General features: G+C 51.4%; 1 pseudogene and 1 gene segment (V, D, J or C); both read left to right on the forward strand.

The window, feature by feature from the left end:
• The first annotated feature begins 1,942 nt into the window (after positions 1 to 1,942).
• On the forward strand, positions 1,943 to 2,443 carry LOC128846252 (Ig heavy chain V region 3-like). The segment is given in 2 exon segments: positions 1,943 to 1,988; positions 2,082 to 2,443. Coding segments are annotated over 2 exon segments (408 nt in total).
• An 880-nt stretch (positions 2,444 to 3,323) lies between these two features.
• LOC128846253 (immunoglobulin heavy variable 4-61-like) lies at positions 3,324 to 4,055 on the forward strand (annotated as a pseudogene).
• The last annotated feature ends 15,180 nt before the right edge of the window (positions 4,056 to 19,235 follow it).

A 19,235-nucleotide genomic window follows, 5' to 3' on the forward strand; every position in this document is an offset into this window, starting at 1 on the left:
GGATCCATACATCTGAAAACTACAATACCCACCTGGGGAACTGAGGAAACAGATTGCAGAGCGAGACGGGTACCCAGAAATCACCAATTACCGGAGAGGCCCAAGAAGGAAAATACAAGAACACCACTGGCCATAACGTACAGCCCCCCCAGCTAAAACCTCTCCAGCACATCATCAACGATCTGCAACCTCTCCAGGCAGAACCCCAAGGTCAGGAACATGCCACTCTGGCTCCATTTCCTTCCGATTGCAACTGTTTCCGTACATTGTTTTCCTGAAGACACTGAGGAGCCTCCAGGTTTTATATCAATCTCACTGGGAGCCTGGTCTGCAGGGATCTCATTGTGTCTTTATTTCCAGGTGTCCGATCCCAGGTCCAGCTGGTGGAGTCCAGAGGGGGGTATGAAAAAACCCGGAGACTCTCTCCGCCTCTCCTGCAAAGCCTCCGGGTTCACCTTCAGCAGCTATGGCATGAGCTGGGTCCGACAGGCTCCCGGAAAGTGACTGGAGTGCATAGTGGAAATACACCCAACTTCAACTACCATCAACTACGCAGAGCCCTGCAAGGGATGCTTCACCATCTCCAGGGACAATCCCAACAACCTGCTGTTTCTGCAAATGACTGGCCTGAAGCCCGAGGACACCGCCCGGTATCACTGTGCGGGAGACACAGTGAGGGGAAGCCGGGTTGAGCTCAGACAAAAACCTGCCCTGTCGCTTTCAGAAACAGGTCGCTGCTGGCGGGGAACCGGGGATCAAGCACCAAAATCTGCAGAGGAGAAAAGAGAGAAAACAGGGGAATCTGCCAATCCCTGCCTGTCACCTCCACTTTCCTGTTCCAGGGAATTTACCTAATTTAGACATTCACACTCATACAAGAAGGCATTTTTTTTGGTGTGGGGGGCTTTCCCACCCTGTCCCCCTGCCGCTTACACCCTGGGGGGAGGGTACCTTCTCCATCCACCCTATCCCACCCCCCTGAGCCCAGCACCTCCACATTCCCCGTGGGCTGAGACTGATGTGATGTAAATTATATCCAACAAACAAATCTTTGGGAGAAGGAACATCTGTTTGTCCTGAGATGGCCCAGGGCTTCGACTAGTGGGGCCCGAAATGGAGCTCCCAGGCCCAACCACAACAATAAGAATAAATTATTATTAATTATTTATTATTATTGACGATAATATTATAACTGAATAGCAGTGATTCAGGACTCCGAGTTTTATCACAGGTACTAGTGTGCCCCAAATTGAGGTAATATATTAGCCCCTCACAATTTTTAATGTAGTTGCTTTCACAACACCTCTGTGAGACAGGGAAATGCTGCTGTCCCCTTGTTAGAGATGAGGAACTATCGAGAGCAATTATATAAAATATTTGCTGGTAAAGTTTGAGAATGCGCCAAAGATGATGATGAGGAAGAGGATGAAGATCATGATGATGATGACTGAAAGGTGGCCTACAAGAGCTTGGCTGTCATCACCAGGACTGCAGCTTCCTTTCTTCCTCTCTCTCTTTTATGCTACAATCCCTCACTCCTGTCTTTCTCTCTTTCTGCTCTCACAGCCCCTTTCCGGAGCAGTTCAGGACCAGGTTCCCATTGTGCAGGACTCCACACAAACACATGGGACCTGATCTGATGTCGATCCAAGCCATTAACAAAAATCCCCTTGGGTTTTAATGGGATTTGTGTCAGAATGCTACACACATTAACACATATCTCCCCCTTCTCTCAGAATCCAAGTGCAAGAAATGAGATCACCCAGGCAAGGAGTTTGTGTGTGTTATAAGGGGCGGGATATGCAAATCAGGGTGACAGTTTCCTGTTTAAATCGGTGCCTCTCTCTGCCCAGACGGCACCCGGAGACACAATCCGCAGCCCCTGTGTCTGTGTAGTGACCAGCCAGTCCCCTGAGAACTTTCCCCTCCAGCATCCGGGAAAATGAGGCTTTGGCTCCATGTAATGTTCCTTGCAGTGGCTTTGGAAGGTATTTTCTCCCCTCACACCCATTGGCGGGGCAGGGGACAGTCTATTGTTGCGCAGAGTATTAATGCGATGTATAATATCTTTCTGTGCCCAGGTGTCCGGTCCCAGGTGCAGCTGGTGGAGTCCGGAGGGGATGTGAAAAAGCCCGGAGACTCTCTCCGCCTCTCCTGCAAAGCCTCCAGGTTCACCTTCAGCACCTACAGTATGAACTGGGTCCGTCAGGCTCCCGGGAAGGGGCTGGAGTGGGTCTCACTCATTTACACTGATGGGAGCCAACAATTTTACGCAGACTCAGTCAAAGGCCGATTCATCATCTCTAGAGACAACCCCAACAACCTGCTGTATCTGCAAATGAGCGGCCTGAAGCCCGAGGACACCGCCCGGTATCACTGTGCGGGACACACAGTGAGGGGAAGCCGGGCTGAGCTCAGACAAAAACCTGCCCTCGCTGGCTAAGGACAAACTCTCCGCTGGGGGGCGCTGGAGTTCTACAGCTCGCAGCGGAGAGACAGTGAGTGTGAAAACTCCTGTCCGCAGCTGCCTGTCTGTGACTCTCACACACACAGATGCAGACACAGACTAACCGCACTGTTGGGTTTTTTTTGTTTGTTTTTTTTTTGTTTGTTTGTTTTTGTTTTTTTTTAGTAGTACTTATATTCTCAGACGATTACTGTCTTGTGAAGGCAGCAAATATAACTCCACTAACTCAATGTGATCGAAAGCACATTGATATCAGCCCAAAGACTCCCATTTAACTCACCTGATTTGAATCAAGCCCTTATTAACTGGAAATGGATCTAGGACTGTACAGTAAATATAGTGCTTTTGCCAACAGTATAATTAATCTCTACCGAACAGGAATAGGATTTCAGAGATGCTGTAATGGAACTAAGGGCCCAAATCCTACTGAATTTTGTTAGCATTTAAGTGCCCAATTCCCTTGGGCTCTTTTGAAATCCCAACGAAAACCACAAGAAAAGAGGTATAATTTCCCTTCTCCAAATATTCCTTCATTCCTAAGAAGGCGCTGTCCTGCACTTATATTTGTATGAGAAGCTCAAAGACCATTAAGAATGTTAAATGACCAAATCCTATTTATTTAAATTTAATTTGGGTGTCCAAATACCTTAGGCGGTTTCACACTTTGCTGAGCTGAATTCACTGTGTCCCAGGGATAGATCCCCATGTGTAAACAAAAAAAATCAAACTCTGTCATCTCTTATATTCACGTTGTGAAACAGGCATGCAAATCCCTGCCCCCCGCCGGGGGGGGGGGTGTTCCTGTTTAAATACAAACCCCGAATTGGAAGAGCCCCAGTCTCTCCCCAGACACAGAACTGCCTGGTCCTGGCTGCTGGGGACAGTTTGCACCTTCACTTAAGATGAACCTGCTACTGATTTTCCTGTTCATGCTGGAGGCCCCTTCAGGTACGTGTCTATTGGGGGTCAGGAGGGTTCATTGCTGCAGTGACTGCAGAAGAGATGTTCCAAGGGAATGAGGCGCCGAGATGCCAATGGAGTTCAGTGACAGTTGGTTGCCCCACTCCCTTAAGCACTGCCACAGGGTTTTTTATTTTCTCATGTTCCCCATTCCCAGGGGATAGGAGCCTGGCTCACGGATTCATTTCTGTGTTTCCTTCCCAGGTGTCCTCTCCCAAGTGCAGCTGAAGGAAATGGGCCCTGGAGCAGTGAAACCCGGGGAGTCCCTGACACTCACTTGTACCATCTCTGGAGACTCGGTTTCTAGCACCAGCGCCACCTGGGACTGGATCCGGCAGCCCACGGGGAAAGGGCTGGAATGGGTAGGGCGCATTTACTACAGACCGAGCCAGTGGCACACTAACTACGCCAGCTCTCTGCAGAGTCGAACGACCATCACACAAGACACTTCTAAGAACCAGTTCTCCCTGCAGCTCCGCTCGCTGACAGCTGCAGACACCGCCACGTATTACTGTGCCAGACACACAGTGACACAGAGCGAAGCAGGGACTGGTACAAAAAGGGGAAGCAGATTCTGATTAGCGCAGGGAGACAATCAGAATGGAAAGAGATGTTATTCCCATCATAGAAATGCATGTAAGTGAAAGAAAATGGAAATGTGATGCGGGTAAGGAATCTGAGGGAATTTTCTACATATCTGTGGAGCTAAGTGACACAACAAAGAGGAGGATCATGAGCTTTAGTGACATTCCTCAACCCCCTGGTCGCAATATTTCTAAAATCGCTCCCGGCTCTTGTCCAGCAAAATTCAATCTTACAGACATTCCAAGGGGTTGAGAAATAAACTAACTAACTAGCAAACCCCGTCCTTCCACACTGGTTGGGAAAGAGAAATATCGAAAGAGACAGAAAACGACTGACTGAAGAAATGATGTTGATCTGTGAAGTTTTGAGAAGCACCTACGTTAATCAGGAGCCGAGGATCCAGATTCTCAAAGGCATGTGGGTGCCTAAGGGAATATTCAAAAGCACTTAGGAGCCTAAAGTTCATTGATTGCAATGGGCGTTGGGCAGCGAGGTGTTTCTGAAAATCCCACCAGTTGCCTGCATTCCTTTCAAAATGGCTGTTAGAGATAGTAGTTTAGAAACTTCCGGATATGAAGCAACAGAGGGTCCTGTGGCACCTTTGAGACTAACAGAAGTACTGGGAGCATAAGCTTTCGTGGGTAAGAACCTCACTTCTTCTTGCATCTGAAGAAGTGAGGTTCTTACCCACGAAAGCTTATGCTCCCAGTACTTCTGTTAGTCTCAAAGGTGCCACAGGACCCTCTGTTGCTTTTTACAGATTCAGACTAACACGGCTACCCCTCTGATTCCGGATATGAGTACATGTTGCCCAGGATGTTAAAAGGGACCTCGGGGAATTAGGTACTAAAATCTGGCAGAAATTTCTTAGGAGTTGGGCAGCTGTCTTCCTTAGGGTCTTCAGAAGCTGGGAATGGGCGACAGGGGGTGGATCACTCCCTGATTACCTGTTCTGTTCATTCCCTCTGGGGCACCTGGCACTGGCCACTGTTGGAAGACAGAATACTGGGCTAGATGGACCTTTGGTCTGACCCAGTCTGGCCATTCTTACGTTTTTAATTATAGTCTAGGCTCCCACAGTCCTAGGCACGGTACAAACACAGACCATAAAACCTCTCTCAGTCCCACCGAGTTTACAATCAGAGTGTAAATGGGAAGTGGAGTGTGACTGGGAACAGGAATATAAACACGAATATAAATATCAGCCGAGCATAAAAATCTTCCTTCACTGTAGCCTGAATCCCCCCTCGACTCTCCCCTAAAGAAAAACTCCAAGACACGCCACTCTCAGCCCACTAATGTCAGGGAGGCTCCACTGCAAAACCTTAACTCCATCCTCAGACTCCCCCCCCCCCCCCCACACTCCAGCTTCTCCGACCTGCACCCACAGGCGGGCCCCAGATCTGGTTCAAAGCACCAGCCAGGCTTGCTCAGATCATGTCCCTAGTGTCATGGATCATTTCAATGTAACCAGTCACTGCTGGGAAGGGAACGGGGCTTCCGTCCCAAATCCCTCCCAGCGCCCTGGGAAATCTTCCCTCTCCAGCGGGTGGCCCAGCCCAATGGATCCCTGGGACACGACCCCTCCCCAGACACTAACCCCCCTGACCGGACATTGCATGGCCCTTGTGCGTGTGGAACGGGGCTCCAGAGCTGAGTCTCCCCAATATCACCTCACAATAGCCAGTCCCTCAGTTCCTGGGTGAGGAAATACAGTCACTGCAGGGAGCTGGTCATTCCTCCCAGGGATCCGAAAGTGTCAGGAGGACCCAGCGCCCTGTGCCCGGCACTGCACAGACACACAGGACGGGACAGTCTGACTCCTGCACCCGGAGCCCTAGGGCGAGTCAGTCAGATCACTGGCAGCAGGAGTGTGTGTCTCTTATAAAGCGGGGGCATGCAAATTTGGGAAACAGTTTCCTGTTTAAATCTGTGGCTCTCCCTGCCCAGGCTGCACCCGGAGACACAATCCGCAGTCCCTGGGTCTGAGCTGTTACCAGCCAGTTCCTGAGAACTTTCCCCTCCAGCACCCAACGGATGGAGCGAATTGCTCCTGGGTCCAAATTCTCCGCTAGTGTAAAGTCACCACAACTGCTTTCACTACACTTGAGTTACTCCTGATTTACAGCAGGAAGGCTCTGGCCCTTTCAACAAACTGGGACGTTTAGCGCATTAATGCAGCAAAAGGTGATTAGTTCATTATAACCGATGTGGGGCCCCTCACCGTGCCATCCCCACCCTTTACATGAGGCTATTGCCTTTGTCCTCACAACGCCGTCCCTTATCCCATGGGCCACAGGGGGCTGCAGATCCTTAAACAATACCCCAAATGGTCATCAGGCCTGGAGTAAAGTCAGGTTTTATGTATATAATTCCCAGACAATATTCCATCTTGTGGCCCATCGCTCCATAGTGTGTGTGATCTCTGGTCAAGTATCAGACAATGTATTAAAGAGAGACCCTCACAGCCTTTGCTAGATTCTCTGGCTACCCACCAGAACCCAGCGCTCCACACACCTACCCAGGCCCCACACACTCCCTGCTTCCAGCTTAACCCCCTTCGGGTCAATCCAGTACATGCAAAGCTGACAGCTCCCACTTCCTGGTTACATACTGACAGTAGCACCTCAGACAAAAGACCTGACTCACTGGGGCTCCCTTCCCGTCCCACCACGATGCTCTTTGCATTAGGAAACTTCATTTGACCGACTGGAATCTCACATCGATTTTTGGAACATGCAGTTGAACTACACTTTGAGGACAGAGTCATTCCTGCTCTAACTCAAGGGACTGGCCTGGGAAGTTGATTTGACACAAGGCTCCCAGGTTTACCAGCCCAAACTCCCTCTTCCCAGGGAGTCACTGTAGACTACTTAACTCCGCAGCCCCAAACACATCTCCCTTCTCCCAGGGAGTGACTGCAGCCTGCTTCCCAGCTTTCTACCAGCCCCACCCATTCCTTCTCAGCTGGGCTCCATCATCAATCAGCCTCTCAAGCCCTGGCTCTCCCTCAGGTGCAGCCTTTCAGGTTAATTAACTAATGTAACCTGCTCTGTCTGAGGTGAACACCCCACCACAGGGTAAACACCAACTTCTGTGGGAATGAGTCCTAATAATCTGCACACTGCTCAAAGGGCTCAGCCTGAAATAATTTAAAACTGCTGCTTAAGTCTCCTATAAGGACCTCACACAGGTACCTCAAGCACCTTTTGCTGTTATTTGTGGCCAATCAGATCACACTTCCGGAGGAGCAAGCAAAACAAGTAGAGGCCTCAATTAAATCATTCTCAATTTGAATAAGGACTGGGAATGGCTGAGCCATTACAAACATTGACTCTATCTCCCCTTGTAAGTATTCTCACACTTCTTATCAAACTGTCTGTACTGGGCTAGCTTGATTATCACTTCAAAAGTTTTTTTCTCTTACTTAATTGGCCTCTCAGAGTTGGTAAGACAACTCCCACCTGTTCATGCTCTCTGTATGTGTGTATATATATCTCCTCAATATATGTTCCATTCTATATGAATCCGAAGAAGTGGGCTGTAGTCCACGAAAGCTTATGCTCTAATAAATTTGTTAGTCTCTAAGGTGCCACAAGTACTCCTGTTCTTCTTTTTACAAATGAAACCACCATACAACTCCTCTAACACCTAAGGGATGTAAGAGCAAAGTCGGCGCAAATCATTCCTCCCTCCTCTTTGCACAGCTGGGAACGGCCTCTTAAGGTTCCCATCAAGGCAGAGTCGGGCGCCCTGACCTTTTAAATTTAATTATTCACTATTCATATCACTTCTCACCAATTGCTTTCCTCTCCACAGCGTCTTTTGGTAGATTGTCCTGACCAAATCAGACTGAACAGTGAAAAAGTCTGACATGTGCTGTAGATGGATGTAAGGTGAACCTGGACATCATGCCTTGGATCCAAAAGGCTTCTGGGAAGAAGTGGGAGTGGACACTTTACTATCATACTTCCTGTACCAACAGCTACTGGCCTACAACCCTGAGGGGTGGGGGTTGGGGGCAGACTCATAACCTCCAAAGACAGCTCCACCTCTATTTACACAAGCAGCCTAAAGGAAATGTACATAGAAAAGTTAGCTCTCTCTCTCTCTCTCTCACACACACACACAATATTCTTCCTGAAAGGCAGAGACTTTATAGTACTTTATTACTGTTCAGAATCCAGACCCCTAACACACAAGGACCAAAGATAGAGAGAGACAAAGCAGGCTGCTCCCGAAGGGAGAGAGGCACAACCCATCCCCATCCTGATCTACCACGGCTCTTTGCAAAGTGACTGTTAAAAATCCAGATCACAAGCTTCCCTACGGAGCCCAACAGCCTGCATGCAGGAGAAGGAAACTCCTTTCAAACTTAAAGTGATGGCTTCAAACGTTAAAGCAATTTTCAATAAACCACAATGGACTATTGACACTTCTGCCTCCAAGGCTACTAAACATTATGTGATTCTATTTATTCTGCCCCCCTCCATTAACATTATCACATAACTCCTATCCGCCCATCTATTAAGGCTACAGTTTAAGGTATAGACTTTAGGGTTACAGCAAGAGTTCAGGCCTCCGGGTAGGATTAAATTTAGTGTTAAGATTAGCTCTAGGTTTAGGGCTAGAGTTAAGATTTATGGTTATAAATAGGGTTAGGATTTAGAGACAGAGAATAAAGTTGAGGTTCAGGTTACAGTTAAAGGTTAATGTGACACGTCATGTTTAATATTAGGACCAAATTTAGGATTATGGTTAGTTTATACATTTAAGGTTGGGGTTAGAGTAAATGTTAAAGATTAAGGTTATTTGTCACCCTTAGAAATAGGGTTACAGTACAAATTTAGGTTTGTGTTCAGTTAAGTGTTAAATTGTGGGTTTGGTTTTATTGTTAGGTTTTAGGACAGGCTTTAGTGTTAGTTTCAAGGTAGCAATGGAGGGTGAGGCCTAGTATTAAAAGTCAGTGTTAGAATTTATACTGAGGGTTAGAATTGCCTTCAGAGAAGAAGTCAGGATTTAGTGATAGAACTAAGGTATCCCTTTAGCTCTCAGGTTCAGCTCAATACAAAGGTTAAGGTGAGGGTTTATCCTTAGGGTTAGGGTTAAATGTGGGAGTTAGGGCGAGGACAAAGAAGATGTGAACTGGACTCCTTATAGTCACATAGGAAGCTCTAATCCAATGGTGCTAGCACCCCAACTGGGAGCGGGGGGTACCCCAGAGTTAAATTCCGGCCCTTCTCTGAGCCACACACAAAGAAACTGAGTTTGCTCTAGAAAATAATTGGAGTCTCTTATCAGAAGGGGGATATGCATAGAGGAACAGGGCCGGCTCTAGGTTTTTGGCCGCCCCAAGCAAAAAATTTTTTGGCTGCCCCCCACCCCAGCCCTGGGTTCTCTCTTCCCCCCTCCCACCCGCACCCCTCCCACCCCAGCCCTGGGCTCCCCCCCACCAGTGATGACTCTGCCTGCTCCCCCCTCACCTCCAGCTGGTCCGGTGCTGGCAGGGTCGGGGTAAGCAGCGGGGCTCCCAGGCCGAACCTCAGCCCAGGGTTCCTCCATCCAGGGCTCCTGCCTCCAGAACTGGCTGGGACCCAGGAGGGCAGAGCCGGGGGACCGTCCCCGTAGAGGGCTGAGGAGCCGGGGCAGGGTAGCCTCAGAGGCAGCGGAGCCCCGGAGAGCGGGACACAGGCCCCGCATGGCAGTGTCCCGCCCTCTATGGCCCCACTGCTGCTGCTGCTTCTGGCCGCCCTGCCGCAGTCCCTGGGCGGCTCAGGCTGCTTCGCCCAGCCCTGGCTGCGGTGCTGGGGGGTGGCCGCCCTGTGGCACCTGCATGCAGCTCCGTGTGTCCCGTGGGGTGTCCCCCAGCCTGAGGGTCCCCTGCTCGAAGCCTGCCCGGCCCAGCCACAAAGTGTGGGCGCTGCTCCCCCACGGCATGAACGGCAGTGTCTACAGGGCGCCCCCACCCACGACATGCTGCTGCCGCCAGGGCCGGCACTAGGTGTTTGCTGCCGGAAGCACAAAAAAAAAAAATGGCCAGAATGCTGCCCTTGAAAATGTGCTGCCCCAAGCACATGCTTGGTTTGCTGGTGCCTAGAGCCAGCTCTGTAGAGAAGTGAGAGTTTCCTGTTTAAATCTGTCCCTCTCACTTCCACAGCTGCACCCGGACAGACAATCTGCAGCCTCTGTCTCTGGGCAGTCACCAGACAACCCCACTGAAAACTCTCCTCTCCAAACACAGGGACAATGAGACTTTTCTCCCTTTTCATGTATTGGAGAGGTAGGGGTTGTTATTCCGTTGACCTAGATACTTACATTCCCCTTAAATAGTCTTTATTTCTAGGTGTCCACTCACAGGTTCCACTGGTGGAGTCCGGAGGGGATGTGAGAAAACCTGGATACTCTCTCTGCCTTTTCTGCAAAGCCTCTGGTTTCATCTTCACTAGTTACTGCATAGGCTGGGTCCCTCAGGCTCCCGGGAAGGGACTGGAGTGGCTCACTGTAGTGAGGTGGTTACCCCGCTCCTGCCTTAGGGGTTTAAAAGAGCCCTGGCAGAGGGCTGGGGCAAAGGGAAAAGCTACCGGGCTGACTGGGGAAGTAGCCACAGCTGGGCCATGCCCCAATCAGGCCCCAGATGGCCTGTATACGAAGGCTGGGAGCCAGGAGCTCAAGAGTCTCTCTCTGCACACAGAGGGAGAAGGGCCTGGCTGCAGGGAGCTTGGGACAGGGTACCTGCATGGAGCAGGGCTGGGGAAAGGCTGAGGAGCCGGGGAGCTCTAGCCTGGAAAACCCCAGGCTGCAGCATAGCATAAGGCCAACAGGTACTGGGGGTTGCAGAGGGCAGCCCAGGGCTAGGCCAAGGCAGCAGGTCCAAACCCAACCTTGCCGGTGATGAGTGGCCTATACTGCAGTCTGCCCCAGTGATCTCACCCCCAAGCCTCAGCCTGCAGAAGGCGCTCCAAGATGCTGGAAGAGCTAATTCCCAGAAGTCACCAGCAGGAGGTGCTGCAGGGGTGAGTCTGTTCTTCTACATTCGCCCAGGTTCACGGCTTTAGCATATACTACAGTGACTTGGTAAAAGGGAGATTCTAAAACAAGAGGCAGTTTGATTACTAGAGTAATTACTAGATTTGATTTGATTACTAGAGTCGACTTCAGCTAATGTAGAGAATAGTGGAGGAAGCCCATGTAATCAGGTGACCAGTCACACAAAACTACACTACTGGTGAATGCACCACAGCTAAAGAAACATTCCACAGCCTGTGCATTATTCATCCCACCATCCCTAGCAACACAGAACACCAAGGTCATTGTCCCAACAGTCCCCTAGCCTAGCAGAAGGGACTGAATTAGACACCAGTGTTCTTCACTGTCCTTCCTGACTTGAGAGGAACAAGGGGAAATTGTGAAAGGGGCAAACACAAGTGAGGTGTCCAAATAGCACCAGGATCCATGGGAGCTGGCTGTCGAACTGCCGTTCATGTCTTTGAAAATTCACTCCAGAAAACCTTCCAATGCAATACCGTAGGGCAGGGATCGGCAACCTTTGGCACACAGCTCACCAGGGTAAGCACCCTGGCAGGCCGGGACAGTTTGTTTACCTGCCGCGTCTGCAGGTTCGGCCGATCACGGCTCCCACTGGCCACAGTTCGCTGCTCCAGGCCAATGGGGGTGGCGGGAAGCGGCGGCCAGCAAATCCTTCCTCCCGCGCCGCTTCCCGCAGCCCCCATTGGCCTGGAGCAGCGAACCACAGCCAGTGGGAGACGCAATCGGCCGAACCTGCGAACGTGGCAGGTAAACGAACTGTCCCGGCCCCCCAGGGTGCTTACCCTGGCGAGCCGTGTACCAAAGGTTGCCGATCCCTGCTGTAGGGATAAAGCCTTTGTCTGCAGCCATGTTGTCAGGCCTAAAGCCTGCAGCCTCCGTCTGCAGCCAGATTAACAGAGCAGCAGCCATGAGCTGAGAAGCAGGAAGTCACATCCTCACATTCCATCTACATTCCATTAAAGCAATGTCAGATCCGGCTGGTAAGGAGGAGACCCCGTCCGAATGGCTCCACTAGCACCAGAGAAACAAACAGATCTTAAGATGGTTAAAGGAAATTTAGTTTGACAGCATCTGGCTGTCAAGAAATCACTTCTTAATAGTTGTGGTTGTGAAATCCTCATTTCTTTATTGTTTTGTCATTATGGTCCCCACTTCCCTATTGTTTATCTGTATGATCTGTCTGGTTCATTAATTATTTCTGTCTGTTGTATAATTAATTTTGCTAGGTGTAAGTTAATTAGGGTAGTGGGTTATAAGTGGTTAGAGAATTATGTTACAATATTTTAAGATTGGTTAGATAGATTTCAGTAAAATGATTGGTTGAGGTCTAGCTAAGCAGGACTCAAGTTTCACTATATATACTGGGGTCCAAGAAGGAGACCGGCTGGGAAGAGAAGAAGAAGGAAAGACCTGGAAGAAGAAGATCTCACCCCCAAGACTCAGCCTGAGATCAGAGCTGTTAAGAATCCTCTGCACAACCATGAAGTGCAGCAACTAGGGCCAAGATGAGACCAGCCTGGCCTGGCCACCAGGGAAAGTCCACCTGCGTGATCAGGGTTGGTGAGCATGGCATTGTGTGCTTAATGTGTATTCTGCTTGGTAATTGTTAATAAATAGAGGATCCGGATATTACTGTGTAAGGCTCTTTCATGGGTAAAAGGTCCTGCACACCTGCAGAAGTAGTAGGGACCCAGAGCCCTATGTATTGGGAAAGGGTGTGGGGGCTTACATTGACCAGGTTAGTTACCCAGTCCGTAGGGGTCAGGGTGTATGGGTGGCTCTGAGCCCTACGGACTGGGAAAAGGTGGGGTGCCCTAATGTGTGCAGGTAACAATACTGTAAAATTAAACATTTTTCTCTTTGTCTGTCTTCTCTCATCTTAACATAGGTAGTGTTTTCCTATGTGGTTCTAACTCTCTCAAATTGTGGTGCCCTGCTTGGAATTCTTACATGGGACTTTCCTGGCAGAACATGCTGAGTACCAAACTCTGAAAATGAAGCCCCTTCTAAGGTGTCTCAGACAAAGCAAACACAATTTGACACAATTAAAATAGCTATTTTTGAAAATCTTGGCCTACGTGCAGTGTAGGGAAATTTGTCTTACAAAGATAGTGGCCCCCAAGTTCTCTGGTAAGGACAATGTTGACTCTGGGATCAAGTACCAGGCAGCATATTGAGGATAAAGTCACACAGCCTTTGCCAGACTCTCTGGAACTGTCACTCTCCTCTCTGAGCTCTGATCTCACGATTTCACGTCGATTAGGGGCTGGGTTTCTCTGCTTAAACCCTGCCCTTCCCCAGACCCTGCAGCTCTGGCACTGAGAAGCCAGAGCCTTGTGGTTCGGGCAGTGAAAGAGTTAATCCCCCAAGAACCCCTGATACAGGCAGAGAAATGAGGTTTTGGTTCCATCTCCTCCACACTCTCGCAACGCTCAGAGGAGATTTTCTCCCCCAAAATAGCAGACTCCTGAGATTTCTCCTCAGCTCGGTCAGAATCTCCCGACTCATAACGTGCCTTGAATTGCAGGTGCCCAGGTGCAGGGGCAGCCGGTGGAGTCCGGAGGGAGTGTGAAAAAGCCCGGAGACTCTCTCCACCTCTCCTGCAAAGCCTCCGGGTTCATCTTCAGCAGGTCCTAACTGGGATGGGTCCCCCAGGAAGGGGATCGGAATGGGTCTACACCATGGACAGCTCTGGAAGCCTCACATATTTCACCAATTCAGTGAAAAGATGATTTACTATCTCCAGGGACAAACACGGAGACCTGCTGTATTCGCACAGGAGCAGCTTGAGACGTGAGGACGCCGCCTGGTATTACTGCGAGAGATTCACTGTAGTGGAAGGTCAGAGAAAAATCTTCCCTCAGAGTGGGCATGGGATGGGTGGTGAGTTCTATGGGCCCGTGGTGCCTGGGCACCAGGAATATTCCTGGCCTGGGGCTCGGCTCCAGCACTGGCTGAGGCTGGGTCTCTCCCTCAGCCGCAACTTCTGCCCCGGGCGTCCCCACCCTGTGCATCCCCTAGGCCATTTAAAACAGCCCAGGGCCCCCTCTCACCACCAGCAGTGCAGCAGAGCTGAGTGGCTTCCTGCCTGCTCCATGTGGCTGCTGGCCCCTCCCTGCAGCTCCTGTGTGGGGTGGGTCCGTGTCCTGCCCCAAGCACTCCTGCGGCCAATAGGAAGCTGCGGGGGCAGTGCCTGGGGGTAGCAGCACATGGAGACTCCTGGCCCACTCTGCCTAGGAGCCACAGGTAGGCACTGTGCCTCTTACCCCCTCCCAGAGCCTGCATCCCCCCTTTGGCCCCCAAACTCCCTCCCAGAGCCTGCACCCCCTCCCTCCGCACCTCCTCCCATCCCCAAACGCCCTCCCAGAGCCTACACCCCAAGCCCAGAGCCAGCACCCAAACTCTGTCCCACAGCCTGCACACCCACCCCCTGCCCTAGCCTGGAGCCTGCACCCAGCACCCAAACTCCATCCCAGAGCCTGCACCCCAACCCCCTCCCCCACCCAAACTCCCTTCCAGAGCCCAACCTCTCACCCGTCCTGCACCCCAGTCCCCTGCCCCAGCCCAGGCCCTGCACCCCAGACCTCCTCCCCCCACCCAAACTCCCTCCCAGAGCCTTAGGCGGATGGGGGGGCAGAGTTTGAGGGGCACAGAGTATTTTAGGGGTGGTTCTGGACACCACCAAAATTTCTACAAACCTGCCACCTCTGAGGGTGGGTGTTCTCCTTTGGGGCACCTAAAGTCTGTAAAATGTAAGGGGATTAAATCTGAGAATCTACACAAAACTGGGCACCCTATTGTCTCTCCTTCAGTCGCGGTCCCATTCTCGCATCCATCGCTCTCACCAGGAAATAGGATACTTTACATAAAATAAGTAGTTATTTGAACCGACCAGCATCGTTCCTCCTATCACCAGAGAGACAAGAGTATGCAGCTCCCTTACTCCCTTACTAGCTCTTCATGATTTATTCCTGGCTGATCTTGCAATTCCAAACTTTAGTCGCTTGCCTCGGGGCTGGCACTGCGCACAATCCTGCATTTAACTAGAGGCTTCAGGCTACTGGTATTAAAAACAAACACACTCCTCCCAGCAATGAGAGGTCACTGAACGGAATTTAGGGAGAGGAAAATTCAGCCTATTAAAAATACACATACATACACCTGCAAAACTCCGAGTGTTAGGGTTAGGCTTATGCCTAAGGTTAAGGTTAAGGATAGTGATAAGGGTATAATTAGGGTTAAGGTTAGAGATGAGGGTATGATTAGGGTTCAGGTTAGGGTTAGGGATAGGGTTAAAGGTAGGATTAGGTTGACGTTATGGTTAGGGCTAAGGGAATGGATCAGTATGGGTAAATATAAGTATCAGGGCCCAGATGAACTTTAGTGTCTGAGTCAGTGTTACAGAAAGTGTAAGGTTTACAGTTAGAATTATTATTAGAGCCACTATTACAGTTAGGCTGTTGGATTAAATCGGAATTTGGGGGGGTGATAAATGAAAGGGGGGGTAGCTCCCGTTTATGGACACCCATCCAGCCAGTTAGCTATACAATCCCTTTTAGTACTTGTTCTCTACTTGCTCTACCTGTAAAGGGTTAAAAAGTCTCCCTGCATAGGTAAAAGGAAGGGAGTGGGCACCTGACCCAAAGAGCCAATGGGAAGGCTAGAATATTTAAAACTGGGGAAAAAAACTTCCCCTTTGTCTGTCTGTCTGTTCTCTGGAGAGGGAGGACAGAGCAGCGATGCTGTAAGAGCTTTGGACCAGGTATGAAAAGTCATCAGATCATACCTAGAAATGACTCATTTGAAACCCCAGATATATAAGAAGATCAAGAAATGTTTAGGAAGATGCGATTAGGTTTATCTCTTTTTATTTTTTTATGGCTTGTGGATTCATCTGTGCTAACCCCCAGGTGCTTTGGGTTTGCTTGTAACCTCTAAGCTGGACTTCAAGAATCTTGATGCTTAATCCTTGTAGTGGTTTTATTAAACATAGCAAAAAGCCTAAGGTCCAGATGCATTGTTTTTCTTTTGTTTTTAAGAAAATTTACCTCTTTTAAGAACAGGATTGAATTGTTGTGTCCCTGAGAGGTTTGTGCAGGTTGTTTAATTAGCTGGTGGCAACAGCTGATTTCCTTTGTTTTTCTTTTTCGGGTCTTCCCCGGAGGGCGGGTGAAAGGGCAGGAGGGTACCCCACAGGAAGGAATTCCCAAGTGCGGCTTTCTGGGTTCTCAAAAGGGGGATTTTGCCCTTGGGTGGTGGCAGCATCTACCCATCCAAGGTCAGAAAAAAGCTGTGACCTTGGGAATTTAATAGAAGCCTGGAGTGGACAGTATTATTTTTTAAAATCCTTGCAGGCCCCACCTTCTGCACTAGAAGTGCCAGAGGGGGGAATCAGAGTAATAATTAACATTTCGGGTAAGGGTAAATAGTCTGTCTATGGATTAGAGTTCGAGTCCGGATTTGATAAGAGGCTACATTTATGGTTAGGTTCTTGGTCAGATTTGAAGTAAATTGGAGAATTGTATCTTCTTTCAGGAATAGCGGATGAGGAATCACTTTATCCTGAATAAGTAAAAGTTTTTCACTGTTTGAAAACCCATTAACTTCAGTGGAGTGACCAGTGTTTTACAGCTGAGGGCGGGAAGAGCAGAAAGCACCAATACAGAGCAGAGCCCTGCCCGCCTCACTCCAACTGCTCCTCTCCTTGCAATTCCTGAGGGAACTCCAGGGAGTGAAGAAAACCGCGATTGTCCCGTGTGGTGAAAGCTACCAGGGAATATTTTCCACCAGACAGAGCCCAGGTCAGTGGAGCGCCGCTTCTGTGAAGAGGCTGGACCGGGGCTTCAGTCCCTGCTAATTCCCAGTGCCCAGGGCATTACTGTGTCTGCAGGGGCGTCTCGGCCCAATGAGCCCTGTGACCAGTCTCATCAAATCCATTGTTTCAAACAAAGCCCTCAGCACAGCTAGTGGAAAAATTAAGTAACAAGATGGATTTCGGAGTCACATGGGCAAGTCTAGGGTTACCATTCGTCCGGATTTACCCGGACATGTCCTCCTTTTCGCGCTAAAAATAGCGTCCGGGGGGAATTTGTAAAGCACTCACAATGTCCGGGATTTCCCCCTCCCCCGGCAGAGCGAGCGGCTGGGAGGGCTGCAGAAAAATCCCGGGCTGGACTCCTGAGCGGCCGTAGAGGAGCCGGAGCCGCCCTGCATTCTGAGTTGGCCTCTCCTGCAACCCGGTCCGGCAGCACTGTGCAGGGCCAGGGACCGGGTTTTGTTGTGCTGGGAAGCGCAGCCACGTGTCCGGCTCGGCTCGCACAGAGCCCAACACTAGGGTTACCATATCTCATAAATAAAAAAAGAGGACCCTCCACGGGCCATGGCCCCGCCCATTTCCCCACCCCTAGCCCCGCCCCAACTCCGCCCCTTCCCCCACCCTAACTCCGCCCCCTCCTCCCTCCCACTCCCAGCCAGGGGGAAAGGGCTGCCCCAGTGCTACCAGCATCATGGTTTCCCGGGCAGCCCCCAGACCCTGCGCCCCCAGCCGGCGCTTCCCCAGCGCAGCTGGTGCCCGGGAGGGGAAGCGCCCAGCCGGGGGCGCAGGGTCTGGAGGCTGCCCAGCAAACCGTGAAGCCGGTAGCGCTCGGGCTTTGGGCAGCCCCCATGCCTCCGGACCCTGTGCCCCCAGCCGGGCACTTCCCCTCCGGGGCTCCGGCGGCTCTGCGTAACTTACACTGTATAAGTTACACAGAGCCGAAGAGGAGCAGAGCCCCCGCAGCTGGAGGCTCTGCTCCTCTTAGGCTCTGTTTAAGAGCCGGGCTGCCCCAGCGCTACCGGCTTTGGGCAGCCCCCGTGCCTCCGGACCCTGCGCCGCCGGAGCCCGGGAGGGGAAGTGCCCGGCTGGGGGCGCAGGGTCCGGAGGCAAGGGGGCTGCCCGAAGCCGGTAGCGCTCGGGCAGCCCGGCTCTTAAACAGAGCCTCCAGCGGCTGGGGCTCTGTGTAACTGACACTGTGTCAGTTACACAGAGCCCCGGGGGCTGGAGGCTCCAGCCGCCCCCGCTCTGTTTAAGAGCTGGGCTGCCCAAGCGCTACCGGCTTCGGGCAGCCCCGTGCCTCCAGACCCTGCGCCCCCAGCCGGGCACTTCCCCTCCCGGGCTCCAGCGGCGCAGGGTCTCCAGGCACGGGGCTGCCCGAAGCCGGTAGCGTTCAGGCAGCCGGGCTCTTAAACAGAGCCGCCATTTTCCCGGACATGTTCCGCTTTTTGGCAATTCCCCCCGGACGGGGGTTTGACTGCCGAAAAGCCGGACATGTCCGGGAAAAAGAGGACGTATGGTAACCCTAGGTTCCCGCCCCTCCCCCTCCCCCTCCCAGTGCCTCCCCTGCTGCCGAACAGCTGTTTGCTGGTGCAAAGGAGGGGGAGGAGCAGGGCCGCAGCGCGTGTGGGGGAGGAGTTGGAGAAGGGGGGGCAGGGACTTGGGGAAGGGGGTGGAATCAGGGCAGGGCAGAGCAAAGGTGGGGCCCTGCAGTCCCCCTGTACCTACCCCCTCCAGCCCTCTGCCATGAGCCGCTCAGGGCAGGGGGCTGGGAGCACCCCCATGACCCCAGCCCACACCCCCAGCCACCTGCTCTGACTCCTACACCCCCCCACAACCCCACCCCCTACCCTGAGCTCCAAATGGGAGCTCCTGCACCCCCCCACATTCCCACCCCCTACCCTGAGCTCCAAATGGGAGCTCCTGCACCCCCCCCAAACATTCCCACCTGCACCCCTTACACCAAATGGGATCTCCCCACGTAAGTGTTCCACACCCCAACCTCCTGCCCCAACCCTGAGCCCCCTCCTGCATCCTAACTCCTGGCCAGACCCTGAACCCCAACCCCCAGCCTGCTTCTGCACCCTAACTTCCTCCCAGACCCTGCACCCCCAGCCCTGAGCCCCATCCCCCACCCTAAGCCCTGGCCAGACCTCTCACCCCAATGTTTTTGTTTACATTTATTTATAAAACTCTTATCCAAAGCGCTTTACAATAGTTAGCTAACTGTACAAACAATATTTGGAAAGATCATTACGTGGTCCGCCAAGACCCCCAGTGATTTTCAAGTGGTCGGTGGAAAAATGAGTTCGACTACAAGAACAATCAAGGTTCCTCACTTTATTTCCATTTACTTGCTATTAC

Source organism: Malaclemys terrapin, chromosome 12, assembly GCF_027887155.1.
Source record: "Malaclemys terrapin pileata isolate rMalTer1 chromosome 12, rMalTer1.hap1, whole genome shotgun sequence".
NCBI classification, from domain to species: Eukaryota; Metazoa; Chordata; order Testudines; family Emydidae; genus Malaclemys; species Malaclemys terrapin.